General features: G+C 39.6%; 1 protein-coding gene across 13 annotated transcripts in view; it reads left to right on the top strand.

Annotated features, from left to right (window-relative positions):
• The window catches only part of lmo7a (LIM domain 7a), a 135,423-nt gene that overhangs the window by 88,246 nt on the left and 23,237 nt on the right, over positions 1–23,940 (top strand). For 8 of the 13 annotated variants that reach the window (XM_020045238.3, XM_034286799.1, XM_010904359.5 and 5 more), the window contains 10 exons: positions 1,371–1,485; positions 2,767–2,888; positions 8,515–9,445; positions 11,474–11,773; positions 12,208–12,322; positions 15,693–15,854; positions 16,679–16,869; positions 17,073–17,136; positions 17,996–18,055; positions 20,059–20,084. In XM_020045238.3, coding sequence (XP_019900797.2) covers positions 1,371–1,485; positions 2,767–2,888; positions 8,515–9,445; positions 11,474–11,773; positions 12,208–12,322; positions 15,693–15,854; positions 16,679–16,869; positions 17,073–17,136; positions 17,996–18,055; positions 20,059–20,084 — 2,086 coding nt within the window. Of the gene's footprint in view, positions 1–1,370; positions 1,486–2,766; positions 2,889–8,514; positions 9,446–11,473; positions 11,774–12,207; positions 12,323–15,692; positions 15,855–16,678; positions 16,870–17,072; positions 17,137–17,995; positions 18,056–18,442; positions 18,485–20,058; positions 20,085–23,940 lie in introns of all 13 variants that reach the window. The other 5 variants (XM_034286803.1, XM_034286798.1, XM_034286807.1 and 2 more) reach the window with 3 other exon arrangements.

Genomic DNA, 23,940 nt, shown 5'->3' with positions numbered 1-23,940 from the left:
AAGTTTGACAATGACCATCTGGATGATCCAGAGAAGGAATGGGAGAAGGTCATGTGGTCTGATGAGACAAAAATAGAGCTTTTTGAGGGGAGGATGGATGGGGCCATGTATCGCGAGATCTTGGCCAACAACCTCCTTCCTTCAGTAAGAGCATTGAAGATGGGTCGTGGCTTGGTCTTCCAGCATGACAACGACCCGGGCAACTAAGCCAGGGCAACTAAGGAGGGGCTCTGTAAGAAGCATCTCAACGTCCTGGAGTGGCCTAGCCAGTCTCCAGACCTGAACCCAATAGAAAATCTTTGGAGGGAGCTGAAAGTCCGTTTTGCCCAGCGACAGCCCCGAAACCAGAAGGATCTGGAGAAGGTCTGTATGGCGGATTGGGCCAAAATCCCTGCTGCAGTGTGTGCAAACCTGGTCAAGAACTGCAGGAAACATATGATCTTTGTAATTGTAAACAAATGTTTCTGTACCAAAAATTAAGTTCTGCTTTTCTGATGTATCAAATACTTACGTCATGCAATAAAATGCTAATTAATTACTTAAAAATCATACAATGTGATTTTCTGGATTTTTGTTTTAGATTCCGTCACTCACAGTTGAAGAGTACCTATGATAAAAATGACAGACTTCTACATGCTTTGTAAGTGGGAAAACCTGCAAAATCGGCAGTGTATCAAATTACTTGTTCTCCCCACTGTACATACATAACACCAGTACACTGGGTCATCCAACCAAACAAACTTACTATATGGACTCTCACATGTATAGCTGTGAGGGAATTGTTGAAGCAGGTGGTAGGATGCGGTGATGGTTGGTTTTGTGTACCAGGAAAACATTGATAGCAATGTGATTCAGCCATTTACAGGTAAGTAAAAATGCATTGATTGTTTTGACTGAAGATATTTTGGAAAGTTTCTGAGTGGACAAGCTTTTGAGCATGAAAGCAAGAGATCTAAATGAAGGCTGAGATATAAAGTTTTTTTGTCTTGTTTTGTGTGATTTGACTTCTTGCTTCTTTTGATTACTAATACCTCACTAAGAAATGTGAAAAATATGTTTTTTTGTGCTACATTTTAGTTTTATTGGTGTAATGAAGATAAACATTTAAATTAAAATGCAAGTTCCTTTATTATAGTATTAGTTTTAGGTTTATTTCTGAATCCCATTGATGTCTTTGTATGAATTGCACAAAAGTTGGTATTACATAGGCATTCTGTATCACACGTTGAGCCTTTTGAGAGAGTTTCTATACACTTATTGGTGAGTTTCAGGACATCAAGTTTCCCTTTAATCACTGTAGCTCGGGCCTGTGTGACACTGGTCCCCAGACCTGTCTCAAAAACGTCTTCCTCTTCCCTGATGGTGCATAGGAGCAAATCAATGACAGATCTTGGAGTGGATCCAGCCGCCCTGAGGCAGGTGCGATACGAGGAGCTACAGAAGATCAGGGATATGGTCAAGAAGACTGAGGATCAATGGCAGGATGTGAGTATATGATCCTGCAACTAGCTTTGGTCAGTAGTTATACTGTCACCAAATGTTTTTTTAAAGAAAAATTTGTATTTGTTATTGGAGCAGATCCTTGGGATCTATTCACTATGAATGCGAGCAGAAAAATGGAAATGGAACTACATGCATTTTCCCAGTGGAATATTTTTATTTTGCAAACCATGTTGGTGTGCACAAATGAACGCCCCTCCGGTAGCCCCCTCTGTGTCAGTTAGTTTGGTGCCTGTATAGAACCCTGTATATGTATGTTCACATGTATAGAGTTCCATACCATACTATGGGTCACCCACTTTCACTCCAAAAGACTGCTTAGAATGACTTCATTCATTTTATAATGATGACATAAAGTTGTTACAAGCCTGTTTTATAATCATAGATTGCAGTCAGATTGCTCAAGTTAGTCAGCCCAACTGTCTGCAGGTAATAACATTTTCTAGTTCATTTTTTAAATGCAGACAAAGTATGTCTTTAGGCAGAGGTGAAAGGAGAGCTTGTTTTGCAAAGATTCAGAGAGAAAGTATTATTGTTATTATAAGTTTATATTTCTGCCTAGTATTTACATAATGCCAATCATTTTGAGTTTGAGTTGAATTAAAAGATAGTGAGGAGTAGAGAGTGACAGAGAATGAGTAGAGAGAGAGGGAGAAAAAAGAGAGTAAGACCAAGTTAAAACGCTCATTACAAGACTTTATTGCCGAGTGCTTCCCTCTGGCTATGGGGCATCCTCCTTTAGGCACATTGACAGATTTCACATCAGCACATAGTACTTTTTAATCTGTATCTCATTGGAGTATTTACTTAGACCTGAAAGCCAACTCAATATCTATAATACCAAGTAATTTGATCTGAAAGGTAATTTCACTATGTTTTATTTTATAAGTAAATATAAATATTTTTCACAATATGTATAAATGTACTGAAAGCCTTATTCTTTTCTGTTCTTGTATTCAATTACAATGATGTATGTCTATTAGTGATGTGATAACATGATGAATCAGTATAGTGTACCAAGTTAGCACAGCATTTAGGTCATTCATGGGCCCCAAACACACAGGGGATGTGAGGTGAGAGGAGCTATATGTATATAAATAGGACACTTTTGAATGTAGTCTTCTTTGTCCCTCCGTCTCTCTGGCTCTGTATCTACGGCTAACCACTTTGACATTAGCCATCCTCGCCATCTGTCAGTAGATATCTGTTCGTCCTGAGGTTTTTCACGTTTGTAGTTAGTTTCTGACATGAGTATATTTTCCACAGGACCTCACCAAGTGGAAGAACCGTCGCAAGAGTGTCAACTCTGATATTGTGAAGAAGAAAGAGGAGAGGGAGCAGATTGAGCAGACCACTGCAAGCAGTGGTATTCAGAGATCTAGTCGGAGGTAAGAGAGGGGCAATTAATCAATATGTGAAAGAGAACTCAATGAATGACATCTTACAAGGAAAAACAAAATAATTGTGTTTCTTTATGGACTTCCCAGTTGGTCCTTATCAAAAACATCCAACACTGTTCTATCATTTTGTGCATAATGAACATGAGAATCGGGACAGGTAAATACCTAACCTGGGTTGAGTTCATAGAGGTCTGGGATTTCTAAAAGTACCCTTTAAACTTGTTATTTATTTTGTTTGTTAATTTGAACAAAACTGTCCAGGCACCACCCTCTAATAGGTTTATTTTTTTCCTTTACTCTTATTAGACTTAAACTTTACCAGTTGCAAATATTCAGAAATACAAGATATTTTTGTATTACAACTTTTATTTAACTATTTAAATATGCAAATGAGCATAAATGTCCTTAAATATTCACTCATTTGCATTTCACAAGAAAATGTTTTTTAACACATTACTTCAAACTTGAATGTTTTTTGTTTTTCTATTGTGATAAGACACCCAATGGTCAGACTTTTACAGAACAGTTTATCAAAATATTATTTCATGGAATTATTTAAAAACAATTGTATGACAGATGCACATTTTGCCTATATTTACAGATAAAATGACAATTAAAATGTAAATGACAAGATACTCAAAAAGGCCTCAGCAAAAGTCTGGCTATAAGACCTAAGAACCTGTGTATGGAATATTGTGAATGTATCTCCATTGAAGACTGAGAAAAATGGACTGGCACATGAAAAATGTCATTTTGAGAAAATGACCAATAAACATAAGCTAATGCAATTAGATATACTTTCCAGAAATAAGGCTGATGCATCTTTCAACACAAAACACCAGATCTGCAAAGGGTGTAGACATGTATGGACTAGCTAACGATATGCTCTGAAAAACAAGCTTTTGAATGATACATGATTCCACATGGATTATGGTTGAATGTCTACATGAAATATGCTAACAATAACGGTATTTTGCTAGGTTTAGTTGATGGAGTTGGGATAAAATGATATAAATCAAGTATTTATAGATCAGTGGTTCTGAACTGGTCAGTTGTGACCCACATTTGGGTAGTGGTAGGTTTTGAATGATTTATGGTGGTCAGAATAATAGAGAATCTTTTTCATCAAGAATGTGATGAAAAAGTGGGACTTTTTTTTTTATCTTGTCTAATAAAATCTACACATTTTGTGTCACATCCTTCCCACAAACCTGACCAGTCTTCCAGCTCTGCAGCTGAGGAAGCATCCCATAGCATGTTGCTCCCATCACCATGTTTTGCTGTAGGGAGAGTATTGGCCAGGTGTTGAGGGATGCAATTGTGCTCAAAAGTTTGCATACCCTTGAACATACAGCTCTGGGGAAAAAAATTACCACTTCAAAATTATCAGTTTCTCTGCTATTACTATTCATAGGTATGTGTTTGAGTAAAATTAACAGTTTTGTTTTATTCTATTAACTACTGACAACATTATTCCCAAATTCCAAATATAAATATTGTCTTTTAAAGTATTTATTTGTAGAAAATGACAACTGGTCAAAATAACCAAAAAAGATGCATTGTTTTCAGACCTCAAATAATGCATAGAAAACAAATTCATATTCATTTTTCAACAACAAAATACTAATGTTTTAACATAACCCAGATTTTTTTAAAACAGCTTTAATGCGTCTTGGCATGCTCTCCACCAGTCAGATTGCTCTTGGGTGACTTTATGCCACTCCTGGCACAAAAAATCAAGTAACTCTGCTTTGTTTGATGGCTTGTGACCATCGATCTTCCTCTTGATCCAATTGCATAGGTTTTCAGTGGGATTCAGGTCTGGAGATTGGGCTGGCCATGACAGGGTCTTGATCTGGTAGTCCTCCATCCACACATTGATTGACCTGGCTGTGTGGCATGGAGCATTTTCCTGCTGGAAAAAACAATTCTCAGATTTGGGGAACATTGTCAGAGCAGAAGAAGACCGTGTTCTTCCAGGATAATCTTGTACTTGGCTTGATTCATGCGTCCTTCACAAAGACAAATCTGCCAGATTCCAGCCTTGCTGAAGCATCCCTAGATCATCATATGAGACACTGCGGCTTGTAGGCCTCTCCAGGTCTCCATCTAAGCATTAGACGACCAGGTGTTGGGCAATGCAGAAAATGTGACTTGTCAGAGAAGATTACCTTACTCCATTTCTCTGCAGTCCAATCCTTATGGTCTTTTGTAAACTTCAGCTTGGCTCTTCTTTGCTTCTCAGTGATGAAGGGCTTTTTTCTAGCTTTGCACGACTTCAGCCCTGCCACTAGGAGCCTGTTTTGAACCGTCCTTGCCGTGCACTTCACCCTAGCTGCTGTTTGCCATTCTTTTTGTAGGTCACTTTATGTCATCCTATGGTTGTTGAGTGCACGGCGAGGTCATCTTGGTCAGTGGACAGTCGTTTTCGCCCTCTGCCAGTCTGTAACTTTGTTGTCCGCAATGTCTGTTGCTTGATGCTCACTGTATCCCTTTGCCAGTAAAGCCAGAATTGAACCCTTCTTTCCTCACTCAAAGCTTTTCTTTTACAGCTCTTTTGTCATGCTGAATAGTAATTTTTTTATTAGATTTGGTTCAGGTAATCACCTAATCAGTACCTCATTTAGTATAATGAGGTGTGCCTGTGTTGGAATTTAACAGACACTGGAATGGAATGGCTGCCATACATGTAGAGATGCTGATTTAAGAAAAATTAGGAGTAGTCTCTTAATTTTTTCCAGAGCTGTAAAGAAAACATGAGTGTTTAGGCAAAACATGTCTTATATTTCTTATGGGATTCACATTCAACTGTAGGTCATAACAGAATGGCACAATCTTAAAACAAAACATGGTAACAAAGAAAAAAATGAACTGACCCCTGTTCAAAAGTCTGCATACATTAATGCCGCATTTCCACTGGTGCCAAACACAGGGGTTTAACCCTAAAGTCCAGACTTTTTTCTGTTTCCACTGACACAGGCCAGGGCCAGTCGGCCACCATGCCAGGGCCAAGTAGCCCGGCTCTCATTTGGTGCCAAGCCCTGGACTTTAGGACTTAGGGCGAGTTTGCGGATTGACGCGTGATATGGTGTGAAAACGCGGCATGTTGTTCTATTCGAATGGCGATGTGTATCGTTTGTTTAGGCATCTCTTAATGGTTTTCATCTGGTCTAACAAACAGATCCTTGATAAAATAAAGAAAATTAAGCAACAGTACAGGGAAGCAAAGACTCGGTGGTATGATGCCACTGACTCAATAGAAAACAGAGCGCTGAGACCAAAGACGTTGCCTGCAGATCCTATTACAACATAAAATTACTTCAGAATTCTCCCAAATCCTTCTATTAAAGGTAGATAGTTTTGACAAAATACTTACATACATACATACATACATACACTAAATCGCATTGATAGTTTACTCCTCCCTCCCCACCTGAGCCCCTCCTTAAGTCCTTGGTACTAAATGTATAGTGTAAACAGGAAAGTCTGGACCTAACATTAGCATAAGTCACTGGTGTGACCCTGGTGCCGGGGTAAAGCACCAGTGGAAACGCGGCATTAGTTCTTAATACTGTTTATTGCCCCCTTTAGCATCAATGACAGCGTGCAGTCTTTTGTAATAGTTGTCTATGAGGACCCGAATTCTTGTAGGTGTTATATTCGTCTTGGCAAAATGCCTCCAGGTCATGCAAAGTCTTTGATCGTCTTGCATGAACCACACATTTCAGATCTCCCCAGAGTGGCTATTGATATTAAGGTCAGGAGACTGTGATGGCAACTCCAGAACCTTCTTTTTTCTGCTGTATCCACTGGAGGGTCAACTTGGCCTTGTGCTTAGGGTCATTGTCGTGCTGGAAAGTCCAAGAGCGTCCCATGTACAGATTTTATGTAGAAAAACACAAATTGCCTGCCAGTATTTCCTGATAACATGCTGCATTCATCTTGCCAAAAAAATTCCCTGTGCCTTTCGAGCTCACACACCCCCAAAACATCAGTGAGCCACCACCATGCTTCACAGTGGGGATGGTATTTTGTTCACAGTAGGCCTTGTTGACGCCCCTCTAAACATAAAACTTATGGCTGTGACCATAAAGTTCACTCCAAATTACAGTGTGCCAGAAGCTGTGAGGCGTGTGAAGGTGTTGCTGTAATATTGTAACCGGGCTTTTTTGTGGCATTGGCGCATTAAAGACTTCTTTCTGGCAACTCGACCTTGCTACTGATGGATCAAAAAAAGGTTAATTCTATGTCCATTTACACATTCAATGATTCTTCATAATTTATTATAGACATGTACAGGTGCTGGTCATAAAATTTGAATATCATGAACAAGTTGATTTATTTCAGTAATTCCATTCAAAAAGTGAAACTTTTCTAATTTATACATTCATTCCACACACTGATGTATTTCAAGTGTTAATTTTTTAAATTTTGATGATTATAACTGACAACTAATAAAAAAAAACACATTCAGTATCTCAGAAAATGTGAATATTGTGAAAAGGTTCAATATTGAAGACACCTGGTGCCACACTCTAATCAGATAATTAACCCAAAACACCTGCAAAGGCCTTTAAATGTTCTCTCAGTCTATTTCTGTAGGCAACACAATCATGGGGAAGACTGCTGACTTGACAGCTGTCCAAAAGACGACCATTGACACCTTGCACAAGGAGGGCAAGACACAAAAGGTCCTAGCTAAAGAGGCTGGCTGTTCACAGAGCTCTGTGTCCAAGCACATTAATAGAGAGGCGAAGGGAAGGAAAAGATGTGGTAGAAAAAAGTGTACAAGCAATAGGGATAACCGCACCCTGGAGAGGATTGTGAAACAAAACCCATTCAAAAATGTGGGGGAGATTCACAAAGAGTGGACTGCAGCTGGAGTCAGTGCTTCAAGAACCACCAGGCACAGACGTATGCAAGACATGGGTTTCAGCTGTCGCATTCCTTGTGTCAAGCCACTCTTGAACAAGACACAACGTCAGAAGCGTATTAGACACACTCAGTGATAAATTCTGGCTAAATATGTGCTCAATATTTTATAGTTACCACAGGGACATTGTGCCAGTCATGAGTCTACATGGAATACATCCTTACTCTTTTTCCGAATTAGAAACATGCAGTATAACCCTTTGTTGGTTGTAGGTGTTTGTTTATGATTAAAGTATTTTCTAATCAGAATTGTCATCAGTGTTTGTAGACATTTTTTCACTCTCACTGCAAAGCTGTCCTCTTACTTTACTGACTGTGCCAGCAAACATGTCTTTCAAACATTTACTTTGTATACAACATGCTGAGCAGACTTTTGCCTAGAGTGAGAAACCGAAGACACTGATAGTGAATGAACAGTCTAAGTAATTGTCTCTCTGCTCCATGTTCAGTGTGAAAGTGTAATCCAACCTTGTTATGAATCCTTCCTCATCTCCACCCTCTGTTTTGTTTCGTCCTGTGTTCCTTTCAACCTTCACTTTCCCTCCCTTAAACTTTTCACTTCTTACCCATCCTCCCATTATCTCTTTATTTTTCCCTGCCTTCCTTTTCTCTCGGTCTCCTCTCTTCCCCCTTTCCCTACCCTCCTTTCCCCACCCTTTCTTTTCTCCTAAATGCACCACAGCTCCATCGGCAGCCGCCTCAACTCCCTTGCTTCCCTGGACCAGGACGTGTTTGAAGATTCTGCTCCGGTCATCCGCCCCCGTACCCTCCCTGCCAGGAGCTACACCATTGACAGCTCCTACACCTCTGCTAGACAAACCAGCCCTACACCCTCCACCTTTTCACCCACAAAGGAGGAGGACCCTGTCCCCGCTGATATCACAATGACCAATAGGGACATCTCAACATCCAGGGATGACATGAGTGACAGTGCCACCGATTCTGATAGCGACACCACCAGCGACACACCCAGCGCCGGTAAAATGTCCAGTTTCAACCCCCACATTCCCGTCTCATCCCCCTCAGTAAAAGCCCCAAGCCTTGATCCACAGTACAAGTTGGAGGACAACTCTAGCGCAACCCCAGGAATCAATCGAACCTCTAACTATAACCCACAAGTTCCAATCCTGAGCCCCTATGAGAAAGCTCCAACCCCACTCCCATGGTGCACCAGCGCAGCCAGGACAGAGGAGACCTCCAACGTCACTCCTGCCATTGGCCAAACCTCCAACTACACACCTCAAGTTCCTTCTCTGACCCCATCAGAGAAAGCCCCAACCCCTACAGCTAAAGCGGAAGAGATGTCCAGCACTAGCACCACCACCACCCAGAGATTTCTTCCCAAAGTGAACAAGGCCAGGCGTCTGTGGGAGGGCAAGGTGGCTGAAGAAGTGACACCCTCCATCAGTGCTGGTTCATTGTACAAACAACCACCTGAACACAATTATGTGGCAATGGAGACAAAAAACATACCTCCCGTTGTGTCTCAGGTTTCCAGCTCCCTCCCAAGGGGCTACGTGAGATCAGATAGCGCTCGGCTCACCTCCGTTGTAACGCCAAGGCCCTTTGGGAGCCAGTCCAGTCGCATAGCATCGCTGCCACGTGCCTACACTGTGAGTACCATAGTATACTGTAATATCATTGTAACACACGTTCCTGTTGTTTGTTACCTCAGGACTGTTTTTTAGGACCTGTCAGGCAGAGGATTTGTGTCGTGAACTGGGTCTTGCACTACTGGGTCATGTTCACTCCTTGTTGTTTTGAAGATGCCAACAAGGTCTACAGTGAACAAAATAACAGTGAAATAACAAAGTGAAAGTCTATATAGTAGCCCCCTATTTTACTCAACTTCCATTTGGTGCATTAAAAACTTGTCATATGATTGTATTAACACAGGTTGTTTCAGTGGGGTAGGTTTTCAGTGTAGTAGTTGCTCGCACTATTTAGCCTTATCTGTTTACCTGTCGGTGAATGAAGCTTTTTATTTGGCTAATTGGCCTTTCTCTTAGCAAAGCATATTTTTAAAGCTTTCACATCACTTAGAAGTTACAAACCAACAGAAGCTGAAAATCATCTTGGCATTTTGAAACTATGGAGTTTAAGTTTATATATGGAGTGAAACCAAGAACAAAGATCTGGTGTAATTGCATCTAACAATCAATTAGTTTAAAGGGGTAGATGCATTTAATTGATTGACAGATAATGAAGAAGAAGGGAATATTTGGTAGTTTGTGGGGAAAGAGGAACTTGTTGTTTTCAGGTAAAACTGAAAGGAGAGCAATCATTAACAAAGGAGATACAAAGTGTATCTTAAGACATGTTCCAACCGGGGTCTACTGTTGAACAGATGCAGGGCAAATGTCTTCCAAACCTTTGGTAGGCCCTTTTATCCTAATCCCATATGGTCAGAAAAAAATAAATCTCATGCAGGGAATAACCAAAATAACCACTGTGTTCTCTGAACTAGCACCTTTATACCGTCACCAAAAATATCAGCAAAGATTTAAATAACTAAAGATGCTGCCATTTGCAATGGGAGAATACTGAAACCAAGTGGCGAGAACCTTAAGGAGTTGAACACCGTGTGCCCGTGTTTGATAACTCAATTCACCATGAACTCATTATGAACAATGTTCTAAGTTCATATGTTTCATATATGAGTAATCTGGCAAAAAACATTTTTGTAAAGTTCCTTCTCCATAGGTTTCCATTGCCCATCCATTGTTCTGTCTTTTTCTGGGGAGTGGAAATGAGAACCTGCTGTTTCAGTTTTAAATATGTGGTGGGCTCTCTTCCATCTTCATTATCAGCAGAAAGAATATCTCTCCATGACATTCAAGTCTAGCGAGTCAACAGACAACACAAATGATTAGCTCACCACTTAGATAACTGGGAAACAAAGACTACAGCTATTCACCAATCAGCCATAACATTATGACCACTGACAGGTGAAGTGAATAACACTGATAATCTCATTATCATGGCACCTGTCAGTGGGTGGGATAAATTAGGCAGCAAGTGAACATTCTGTCCTCAAAGTTGATGTGTTAGAAGCAGGAAAAATGGGCAAGCATAAGGATCTGAGCGGCTTTGACAAGGGCCAAATTGTGATGGCTAGACGACTGGGTCAGAGCATCTCCAAAACTGCAGCCCTTGTGGGATGTTCCCGGTTTGCAGTGGTCAGTAACTATCAAAATGGTCCAAGGACAGAAAAGCGGTGAACCGGTGACAGGGTCATGGGCAGCCATGGCTCATTGATTCACGTGGGGAGCGAAGGCTGGCCCATGTGGTCCGACCCAACAGACGAGCTACTATAGCTCAAATTGCTGAAAAAGTTAATGCTGGGACTGATAGAAAGGTGTCAGAACACAGAGTGCATCGCAGTTTGTTGTGTATGGGGCTGCATAGCTGCAGACCAGTCAGGGTGCACGTGCTGATCCCTGTACACTGCCGAAAGTGCTTACAATGGGCACGTGAGCATCCATGCCTCGAAGGGTCAGGGCTGTTTTGGTGGCAAAAGGGGGGACCTACACAATATTAGGCAGGTGGTCATAATTTTATGGCTGATCGGTGTATGTACAGACCATACACATGCAACATATAGTAACAAAATACATTAACCAGTAAATATGTCTCCTCAGATGGATGACTCTTACAAACGTGTGAATGGAGAGACAGAGGTTACCATAAAGCCTTTGGCTCCTAGTCGCTATAGCCAAATCATGACCTCTGAAGATGAGGCCCCCTCCAGCTCTCCCCACAGCAGTGGAGGGGAGGAAGAGGAGGTGGAGGAGGAGGCAGAAAAGGAGAGGGGAAGGGATGTGACCCCTACACTGGCCCCCTCTCCTGTGCCATCTACAGCCAGGAGTCCGTCCCCGGTCCCCCAGGCCCCAAAAGTAGCCTTCCCAGTCAGTCCTGTACCTGCAAAAGACACAAACCAGGTACGTTTTAGTTCATAGGCACATATTCATTATAATGAACGTTTCCTTTCCCAGGCTATGGAACAGTTTTAGATTAGCATCTCTTAAATTTTAGCATCTCTGACATTCTGTGGTAGGCTGTTCCAGAAACTAGGGGCCCGTATAGCAAAGCCCTGGTCCCTTTTAGTTTTCAGTCTAGACTCCAGAACAGCCAGGAGACTTTTTCAGCTGATCTGAGAGGCCTAACACTGCAATACGAGTTTAGCATGTCACTAATGTAATCAAGTGCCAGACCATGTAGTGCCTTAAAAGTGATAAGTAGAATTGTAAAATTGCCAGTAAACCATGTAGAGTTGCCAAAACTGGTTGCATGAGACCTTGATTTAGTCCTTGTAAAAAGTCTGGCAGTCTGGTTTGTCTCTTTGTATACCTTCATTTGTGTGTGCGTTGTGTAGGAGAGCTACGCTGACATGCGTATCAGTCTGAACCAGAAGCCCAACAGCAGCCAAGACTTTGGCTTCCAGACGGAATGGAACTCCACCGGAGTTCGTGTAACAACAATCCAACCAGGTAAACACACACAACATAGAGCAACAACTGGCCAAATGCTGATTAAATGATTCTAGCCACATCCCAGTGGAGCTTGGTGAATGGCCTCATAGTAATAGCTGCACTGAAATTAATTAAATGGTTTACACATCTGAATGCAAGGTTTGTTGTTTTTGGTATTGTGCCATTCATTCCATTTCAGCCTTGAGCACTATGACACCCGCCTCTACTAGCACTGTGGTCTCATTTCTATTTAAATTGAAAGGAAAATGTCCTTGGAATGATAATTCATGCTCAATTATATCAACAAATATATTCTGCCTATGTCTGCCATTCTAGTATCTGAATAAAGGATGCATTTCAACTGACTTCAGAAGCAAAAAGACCTGTTGTTGCTTAGTGTAAACTCTGCATTCCTTTTTTTTTATTACTGTTTTGTGTTAATTAAGTTCCTTTACACAGAAGAGCAAATATCATTACACCACTATCACTGCACCATTAGCTGGTGCATTGGGTTTGGTGTATTTTGTAACTTTCAATTGATTCTGTTACAGCCATAACAATAACATTGCCCTGCAATTGTTGTCTTAGCTGGTATCAACACATAGCAATAGACAGGAACCTTCTGAACAATTACAATAGAAAAACTACCCATTAATATAATTTTGTAACTAAATAGTGTTGTCCCTGTATTCATTTACAGGGACAACACTATTTGCTCCAAAAGATGCTTATGATGTCATTTTTTGAATAACTCATTTTAATATGGATATTAAATTTATATTTTTGGGAAATGTGCAATTCTTTTATATACTTATCCTATGTCATACAGATATTATGTAATTTATATTATTTAATGTCTGTATGCAAGTTGATGGAAGTTTTTAACCAGCATTAGTGCAATGACTGGAGGTTTATGGGAATGTCTACAATGCTGGATGAATCCTAAATGAAACACTGATTTATCAGGCTCCTCAATAGCAATACAATGTCTTTAGCCCTTTTCGTTGTTTTTTATATTAGTCAGGCACTGCAGATTCTCCTCAGTTGGCATGCCATTAGGACCCAGAACATGTGCCTTATGTAGGGCAGCCCCTATCTGGGTCAGATCTACATAGTCTGTGTCTCTCTAGCAAGGCTATTTGTACACTCAAGAATCTCAAGTCAATTACAGTACCACTTCTAAGAGAGAAGACTGCACTGCACAAAATGGAATCGCACTTTTTAGTTATGTTGACAGTGATTATGCTCACCCTAACCCTAATTTAATAAGGCTTATACCATTACTTATAAGGCACATGTTTTTCCATAATTTGCTACGTGAGTACCAGGCACCTGACATACCAGGACTATGATTTCCGCTTTGTGTCCTCTGCTGTAAAAGTGCAGCCAATCCGGAAGAACTTTGAGCTCTGTATGCCGAAAGTGTTCCTTATTGCTCAGTGGTTCTGTGGCAGTGGATCTATAAGTGGAACTTGTTGTCACTCACTGCATAACATTACTGTTGTGAAAAAAGTCAAAGTGCCTTTCCATTGAATATACAAATAACAGCAGAGTTTGTTTTAAGTTAGGGATGCACCGATATCGGCCGATACCAATGACACAAGTAGAGTGCAAGCTCTGCTTAATTTCCAAGAGGAGGAAAGGGAAAATAGTAATTAAACACAAGCAATTTGGTCAAATGTCATTAGACACAGAGTTCCATGAGTATGCTAATGATAGCAGCGCAGAACCACAACAACAGCTAACTCCAACACTGGAGAAGCGAAATAAAATGTCCAGTGACAGCCCGTGGGCAGAAGAAAATGTATGAGCAGAGCATGAAAATATTCAATGAATCGCGCACAGTTTACTATCGCACGAGCATCAGCTGTAGCAATATCAAAGTAAGAAGCTAACTAGCTAACTTTCACAACTCGGTAGCCACAATGGGATTAGCGTTAAGACCTCCGGTTTTCGTTTTTTGCCTTCAAAATAAAAGCCTGCGATGGGTTGTATATTGTTTATATTTTCAAAGGAAAAATTATGTGGGGTAAAATATAAATTCAACTTATTATTAAAACGTATTACTATTTAAATAATACATTATATAGGGTAAATAATATTATAAGGTGGAGCACTTTCAGAAATGGTTAGAGATTAAGTAAGTTAACGTAGAGAACCTTTCTAATATAAAGAAAATCTGATTTTTTTATGTTGTTAATTTGCTTTTGCTCATTAGGTTTGGAGAGGGATTGTTTTATAAATCTCGTTGGCTATTCATGAACAGTTTTAAAGAATGATTAATTGAGGGGAAGTAATTAGGTTAGTATGGAATGATGTTAAATAAGTATTGTCGACTTAACATTATTTGACAAGGAACAGAGACTGATGTAAAGGGATGATGTTATTGCAATACATAAAAAACATGTTTGTAGCATCACATATAAAAATAACATTTTGTGAGAATTGGAGGTTTGGAGATTCAAGAGCCTGCTACAGTATGATGCTGAAGCTGTGGTGACGAGTTTTGTGTGTGGCCAGTGTGCTAAAGAAAAAGCCGAAACAACTAATTTGTCATTGGAAATAAAACATTTGTATTAAAAAAAAGTATTCTCTCACTGAAATGTACTGAAATAAATGTATACATGACACGAAAAGGAAATTATTATTCTGGCCAGTAAAAAATATGCTTGGTTGGTGGATTTCTTTCATCTACCAGTCCCCTTGGCAGGTGAGGCAACATTTTAATTCCGGACACTGTATGCCAGTATTGGCATACAGTGTCTTTTCAGAAAACTATTCATAAAATTGCATCTCAACATTACATCATTTTGTCATGCATTAACATCACTACTAGTCTACTAGTATCTTACTACTTGGAAAAGTCATAAGATTTGAGCCATTGCGAGTGAGACTGAAGACAAACTTTACACTGACAAAGCTATTTCATTTCATGGCACAACAACGTTTGTTTTTCTTTCATTTGTGAATGACATTGATACAATAACTATCATTATAGGTGACAATCACTGACTTTTTCGTCCAGTGAAAAGACGAGAGAATCTTGGAAACACCAGAAACTGGTCCACAACATGTTTATAAGGGACAAAAAATATATATTTTTTACTGACCAAATCTTACCTAGTGCAGCTTTGAGTACTTGGTATTGGTACTCGGTGGCAATTACCCAAGTATAAGTACTCGTTCTAATACTCTCTGAAAAAAAGTGTTATCAGTGCATCCCTATTTTAAGTAAATGTAGAATTATGAAAATTGTGAGAATCACTATGTATTTTGTCAGTATCTACAAATACTGAGTTTTGTGGAGTTTTTCAGGCCTATATCTGACCCCTTTATGTTATTGATCCTCTCTGTATCTTATCATTCTCCACTGTAATGTGTCTCACAGGTAGCTCAGCAGAGATGTGCCAGCTACAGGTGGGCGACGAGGTGCTATCAGTGAGCGGGCGGAGGGTGGATGAGATGAGCTTCAGTGAGTGGAAGAGCAGTCAAGAGCTGGCCCTGAAGAAGGGCACCCTTACCATGGATATACGCCGCCGCGGCAGGAAGAGTGAGTATATGAGAATGAGATAGTGGAAGGGAATGTCTGCTCTTACAGCATCAGTGTTGTTTATGTTTGTTGTCTTAGTAATCTGTTGTGACAATTAATTGGTCAGTAAATTATTGAGCTATGATGGCTCAATTATTTAATGGCAGTTTCATGTTCAGTTCATTTTCTGATACTCTTCTAAATGGGTATTGGCCTTTTTAGGGCTATGGGGGCCAGCTTGGGCTTTCTTTTTGTTTCTAGTGTATCAGTTTCTCCGTCTCACTCCGTCTGAGCCCAATGAACCTATGGTTCTTTACTTCCATTTCTGTCTTCACATAGCAGCCTGTCTGTTTTTCTGAATGATTTCCTGTCTGCATTCCTCATGTGGTATTCACCTTTTGTATAACTAACCCAAACTCAGGGTACAAGTTCCCACAGTAGATTGTTTTTTGCCACCAGGCTTACAGATACTAATACAATTACGCCACCAAACTACCAATCAATCTGTAGAGATGTGTGATCTGTTGAATGTGCATTACATATCAAGTAAGCCTGTTGGTAAAGTTTTTCAACTCCCTAGCAGGGCATGGGTGGGGAAGGTGGTTTCTTTGTCATCCCACTGTTCGTCAGAATAACACGATTACAACAACCTTATTTTCCCCTTCCCAGTGATTGTGTCTATACTTATGTGTACAATAGTTGCATAGTAGTATCCTTTAAGTACCCTACACATTTACTATATTCTCACACACATTTATTTTCATTCTTTTTCTCCCCACAAACACACATAAATATACACACACTCCTTTGATTGTTTTCCATTGCCATGTGTCTGCAACGTTCAGACTGGGACATAGACCTACCTTCCCTGCCGTTTAAAAGCCGTAAGACCATCAATCTCACCAGTATGGACCATCATCCAACACTTATAGGTTCACCTGACATAACCACTGTAAATGCCACAAACACCAGCTTGGATTTCACCTCACATGGATCCATGGAACCTACCAAGGAGGTAGCCAGCCAACCAATCATTGTGAGTTTTACTCAATGACCTCATACTCCTGACATAGTTTCTGGTTAGCTTTCTTATGTTACCCACAAATACCCAGGAAAATCAGTATATATAAAAGTTGTTTATATGTTGTGACATTTATATTGGTGATTTTTATGTTCATATTGAATACACATTGAGAATGTGTTGATAAACCCTGTGATTTTTTCTAAATCTTGTTGCAGGATGTGGCATCAAATGGATTGAATGGAGGTATCCGTGAGGAGACAGTGACCTTAAGTAACAAAGGTGAAGGACATAGAGCAGAGATACCAACCAGAGTGGTTATGACTATCTTTCATTAACAGGAATTAGGAATATTGGGGAGTTGTTAGTTCTGTCCAATTTTGATTCATGAACAAAACCATAAAACACATATATCAGGGGTGATCCTTCTTTATTAGCATGAGTCCCCAATATGTAGGTCTTCCATAGTTCTTAAATGTTCTCCAATGATTACAAAATTTAACATGGTATTTTATGCTAGAACAACATAGGTGGCGGTCTGTGAGCTATAGCCAACCATTACAAAGTCTATTATAAGAAAGGTTTATCCTACATAATACCCTAGTGTGGAATGTTTCAAATTAGGGTCTATTCAGAGAGTCCTTTGAAAGTCACATACACAGTTCCTAGCAGGTGGTATGGACAATGTATGATATGGTAATGGGGCATCACATTTACTACCTAGTGTCCTTCATACAGTTGTCTGTCAGTACTATCAGGCCTTGTGTTAAGCTTAATTTAATTACTTTTCATGCCCATAATCTCACAGAGTGCTGTTAGTAGTGATTATACAGTACAAGGCTGTACTTTTTGCTTACAATAAAGGATAAGTAATGTGAGGGCATTTTGGAAGGAAGATACCGACGGATAGCATAGCAGTTAAAACGTTTGCAAGGTGATTATTTTTGATCCTTCAGCTTTCACCTTAATTTCTCATGTAACCTTGAAAAGTAACTGATTTATCTCAGTGGTGGAGTTTGATGATATATATTTTTTTTTAAAGTTACTTCTCAATTCCGTGTTTTAATACCTAAATGTTTCTCTCCAAGTTCCTCCCTTAAACTTTATTATAACTGTTCTGATTTCTCCATCTCTCACGTAGAGTCTGTAGAACCCATATCTTTGAAAAACTTAAAACGGAGGTCAGAGTTTTTTGAACAAGGTAATAAACCTGGGAAAGCCATGGTTTTGGTTAAGGACAACTATCAAATGTGTAACTGTAATCAGGCTGGGTGCTCTGGGCTACTTTCTTATTCTCTAGTCTGTTGATTCTCCTTTGGACTTCCCTGGGAAAAAAGGTTTTTGTCTCAACCATGCATGAACCTAATCATTAGGATAAATTGCTCTTGCACTGACCATCACTGTGGGTCACAGATCTATTGAAGATTATTAAGGGAAGGTTGACAGAAAAATTTGAATATACAGGCATTCCTCAGCCATCCGTGCTTAAATGTTTACGTCCACTTTTCAAAGCTACTGCTTTTTCCGCACCTGTACAGGTACTGAGGTAGTGTAACGACTCTGCTCTTCCCCTCCCTCCCACCCGCAGGCTTCTCAGTGCCCAGCGTCAGTGCGCTTCTCTACCTCTGTGGTAAATGTGATTAAGTGTGCAGTGATTTTCTTCACACCTTCACCTTCCACCACTGAGACACTGATATACCGCTTGAGCCCAAATTAATTTAGGCCTGTGTTATCTAATCGTCTACTATGGCACCAACCAACAATAAAAAAAAGTGTTACCATCTTGAGCCTGATTGGGTTAATCAACTAGTAACCAAGGCAATGATTGTTGAAGCAGTTGCTAGTTTCGGACTAATAAAGGGCTACTTTTGATCAGACCAATATTTTCTGATTACTGTTTGGTACACCAGAACTGCATTCCTTTGCTATGGAATGCAAAAGGTGAATGTTGAGCTTTTGTTACACACATTCTTAGTAAAATGTTAGATTATATGAGGGGAGGATTACATTCTTGGTGCAATAATGGTCTGATCGAGCAGGGAGGAGAAGGTTGGGAAATACTTGAAAAGAAAGTAGTTTTCAGGAACATTGTTGAGCTCCAAAGGGTAAACGGTATAGTATCATAATACTATACCAACATACCATGGGTAATAATTTTTAACACTTGGAAATCCAAAGCCTTCTGATTTTCTGTGTAAATGATCATGGTTTCCCAGGTTAAAATCAGTCCCTGATTAAACAAAAGAAAAAGGGGAAAAAATAATTAGAACTGTTGAAGTTGAGGAGTTGAATATGAGGGTAGTGGACTCCAGAGAAATCATTGTATAAGGAATTAGACTTGATGCTCTATTTTTGTTGTCTGTATATACAGTAGTAATTAAGAAACAAACATTAACAATGCTCAAACTTTAGATGTTCCAGAGCAGTATACATAAGGATGAGCTATATGAGGATCTATGCCCGGAAAGGTATTCTCTTAAGCTGTTACAAAGCTAGCCGGTGGGTTGGTATGATGTCCAGGTGTCACATATTGCTTGGCTCCCCTACCTCTCAACCTTGCATGCTGTGCTGGTGCTCTTGTGTTTTTACTAATGGCCGATGCTTCTGCATGCATCTATGTATCGACTTGCATTTTGGTGATTGATGACTTGTTTGAACATTTGTGTTTTATACCAATTTGGATCTTGTGCTTGCTTTTCTGATGTGTTATGTTTTTATTTTCACATATGTTAAGTTTAATGTAGTTATTGTGATGTACTTTTAGAAACAAATTTTGATTGCACAGTAGGTACTGCTAGTGGGTACTAATCAGCAGTCAGAGACTGTTATTCTGCCAATATCATAGACTCCTTGTGGTAACATTGGCAAGACTAAAGGTATGTTTAAAACACCTCTAGTCTCCAATCGAAAAATTCTCACAGGGTTTGGGACACTATTTTGAAACTTAAATCTGGAATTACACCTCTGATTGAGTTGGGGTTTTAACAGTCAGTGTTGTCTGTTTGAAGCCTCTAGGAGTGTGAGATAAATGTACCATGTCTAGCCTAGGTGCCAGGCTGTCTTCTCTAGCAAACTTTCAGTGGTTTCAGAGATTGTTACTGAAATAACAACAACAGTGTTTGCCATGGTTGCATATAATTACATTACATCAATACTACTAGAAAATGTATTTTCTTTCATAATTTCAATACTCTTTTTTTCAAGGAGGATCTGAGTCTACAATATCAGATGTAAGTAATTTTGTTTATTATCTTAGCAAAATATTGGTTATGTACAATGCTTTTTGAAAGTATACAGACCCCTTCATTTGCTCCACATTTCATTGTGTTAGACTGAATTTGTAATTCATAATAAATATATATTTTGCTATCAATTACAATGCTGCATTATGATGAAGAGAATACAAGGTTTTCGAAATTTGTCCCAATTTACTGAAAATTTAAAAACTTAAATATCTTGTACTTAGGTATTCAGACCCTTTGCCATGATAATACAAATTAAGGTCAGATGCATCCTTTGTCCTTTGATCATCATTGAGGTGTCTCTAGCACTTGGAGTCTACCTGTGGTAACTTCAATTGATTGGACATGATTTTAGAAAGGGGCACACCTTTTCTGTACAGGACCTAAAAAGAGTATTTGCCCCCTTTTCAATTTCCTCAATTATTTCGTATTTGTCACACTGAATGGTGTCAGATATCCATGCAAAATGTAATATAAGAGAACGAAATTAAACTGAAAAATTAGTTTTGAAGCTGTAATTTTATTTATTTAAGGAAAACAGTTATCCTACACCAACGGACCCTGTGTAAAACAGTGATTGCCCCCTGAACTTAATAACTGCTTCCAACCAAATGCTTCTTATATTTGGAAATCTGTCTTTCACATCACTGTGGAGGAATCTTGACCCACTCTTTAGATAATACTTTTTTTTTACATTAACTACACGTTTAAGCTCCTGCCACAGCATCTCAAGTGGTAAATTCAAGACTTTGACAAAGCCATTCAGTAACCTTTATTTTGTTACTTTTGAGACGTTCTGAGGGTGACTCTTGTATTTAGCATCATTGTTGTGCTGCATATCCCAATTACTACAGCTTCAGATCATGGACTGATCAAATTCCTTCAGAATTTTCAGTTTGTGGGGAGAATACATCTCCCCAGGCCCTGAGGCATCAAGTCTTCAAAGGCCCTGTGGCAGCAAAGCATCCCCACACCATATCACTACCACCACCATGTTTGACTGTTGGGATGATGTTCTTATTGTGATCTTATTATGCTTAATGCCAGACGTTATGGGACCTATGTCTTCCAAAAAGTTAAATTTGTCTGTCCACAGAGCACTATCCCAAACGTCTCATTAATGTGCTTTTTTGCAAAATGGAGAAGAGCACTAATGTTTCTCTTAGTTAGCAGTGGTTTGCACCATGCAGTTCTCCCATGAATTCAAATTTTGCCCAATCTCTTTCTTATTCAAATCATGGACACTGATCCTTAGCTGAGGCTAAAGAGACCTGCCATTCTTTAGATGTGGCCCTGGGTTTTTTGACTTCCTAGATGAGTCATCGCTTTGCTTGAAATTCTTGTAGGCAAGCCGCTCCTGGAAAGATTCAACCCGTTCCAGGCTTTCACCGTTTGTAGATAATGGCTTTCTCTGTGATTCGCTGGGGTCCCAGAGCCTTAGAAATTGCTTTTTAACCCTTTCCAGGAAAACTGACCAAGAACCATGTGGCCGCTCTAACAAAGCTTCAGACCAAAATGAAACTACAGTATTAAGGCTGAATGCGAAGCACTACATTAGGCAAAAACAAGGTACTGCTCATCACCTGGCTTATACAATTCCTATGGTGAAGAATGATGGTAGCATCATGCTATGGGGATGCTTCCCAGCTGTAGGGACTGTGAGACTGGTCAGGCTTGAGGGAAGGGTGAACAGAACAAAATTCTGAGAGATCCTTGAAGAAAAGCTTCCCAGAGGGTAAAGCACCTCAGACTGGGGAGAAGATTCATCTTTCAGCATGACAATGACCTGAAGCACACAGCCAATACAGCACTGGAATGTCTTTGGGACAATCTGTGAGTGTCTTGAGTGGGCCAGCCAAAGCCAGTTGAACCCGATCGATGGGGAGGTATGAAGATAGCAGGTCACTGTCAATCCCCATGTAATCTGGCAGAGTTTAAGAGAATCTACGAGGAAGTATGGGAGAAAATGCCTAGATACAGATGTGCAAAGCCAGTTGAGGCATTACTCAATATTGTGATCACTATCAAAGGCATTTTTACAAGGTACTGAATAAAGGATCCTAATCCTTATGTACGACATTTTCTTTTTTTATTTACAGTAAATTACATTTCAAAAAATTTGTTTTTGCTTTGTCATTGTGAGGTGTTGTGTGTAGATTAGATCGAAAAGAAAACAATTATGAAATAAGTCTATAATAAAACCAAACCTGGAGAAAAGGAAGGGTCTGGAAGACTGTACACAGCGGCTTTCAAAAGTATTCACCCCCTTGGATTTTTCCACATGTATATTACAACCTAGTTTGAATTAGGAGATATTGCCACTGAACAACAGAAATAAGGTCTATAAGTGAACATTTAAATCTACAAATTGTTCTAAATCATGGGAACTCACCTTACCCTGTAAGGTCAGGAACCTGCTGATTTTCTGTTCCAACTGATTATTAATTGCACACACCTGGTGTCCCAAGCCTAAATCAGTTTAGAGGGTTGCCATGAAAATACAGAGTGGAACTGTCTTTGAGGTCCAGAGTTAATTTGATGGTTCTAAATTTATTACATGTACAAAACCGAAAATAGAGGAAGAGGAAGGAACATTCAAAGCAAATCTGAAATAATCTTTGAAAGCACCAATCTTTGGTGGAGCATTTACAAGGTATTTCATTTTCTGAGGAGCCCTGTAAAGTCCATTATTAAGGAATAGAAAGAGTATGGCACAACTGTGAATCTCTAGAACAGGCCGTCATCAAAAACTGAGTATCTGGAGAAGGGCACTAGTTGAAGAAGCATATGGCAACTGAAAAGGAGTTACATTCTTCCACGGCTGAACTGGGAGACATTGTGCATACTGCAACAAAAGCCTGGTTGCTTCACAAAATTGGCCTTTATGGGAGAATTTCAAAAACACATCCTGGAAGAATGCCTTCTTAAAGTTTTTCATAGAACTATATGGAGCTTGAGCCATTTTACAAAGCAGAATAGGCAAAAATTCCAGTTCAGATGTGCAAAGCTGGTAGTGACATATGCATATAAACCCTGAGCAGTAAAGGTTCCTCTATCAAATATTGATTAAAGGGGTGAATACTTCTCATCTGTTATTTTCTGTTTTGTATTTCTAATCAAGTTTGAACAATTTGTAGATTTTATTTTACAAAAGCCATTTTGACTTTTTGCACAGTGTCAGAAACTCCTGATTAAATCAGTTGGATTTCATGTTGTAACCCAATAAAATGTGGAAAAGTCAAAGGGGTTGAATACTTTTGAGAGCCACTGTATGTGGTTGATTTTTTGTAACCGAATGTAGACGCCATTTAAAGAAATGCCTGGAACCTGATCCGCATATAATTTATTGACTAGTTATGTCAAGTCAAACCACTTGTAATTTTAATTGTTCCATGAAAGTGTTGGCTAGAGTGGACAGCACAGTGTTCAGTGAGTGGCCATTTGTGTACAAGATTGTCGGCAGCATCAAGGTGGATGAAGGAGTGAATGGCAGCAAGGGCAACGTAATTTATATTAACAGAAAATAGGGTAAGCCTAATTGACTGAAGTCCCTCAGATTTGATACATTGTACTCATAAAAATAATTTTCAAACCAGGCTAGACCGTCCTCTGAGAACCCTAGGTGAAGTCTATTAATAAGGATGTGGTGGTTGACCATATCAAAGGCTTTAGACAAATCAATAATGACACACAGTAATGCCTTTTGTTTGAAGCAGAAACAATGTCGTTTAAGACCTGAAGTGATGCACCTGTGGCCAGCTATGAAGCCTGACAAAACCGGTGATAGAACACTGTGGGACTCCAGATAGTGTTTGCTGTTTATTGACCAGGCATTCAAAAGTTT

Source organism: Esox lucius, chromosome 16 (assembly GCF_011004845.1).
Source record: "Esox lucius isolate fEsoLuc1 chromosome 16, fEsoLuc1.pri, whole genome shotgun sequence".
NCBI classification, from domain to species: domain Eukaryota; kingdom Metazoa; phylum Chordata; class Actinopteri; order Esociformes; family Esocidae; genus Esox; species Esox lucius.
This window is presented reverse-complemented; position numbering and strand designations above follow the sequence as displayed.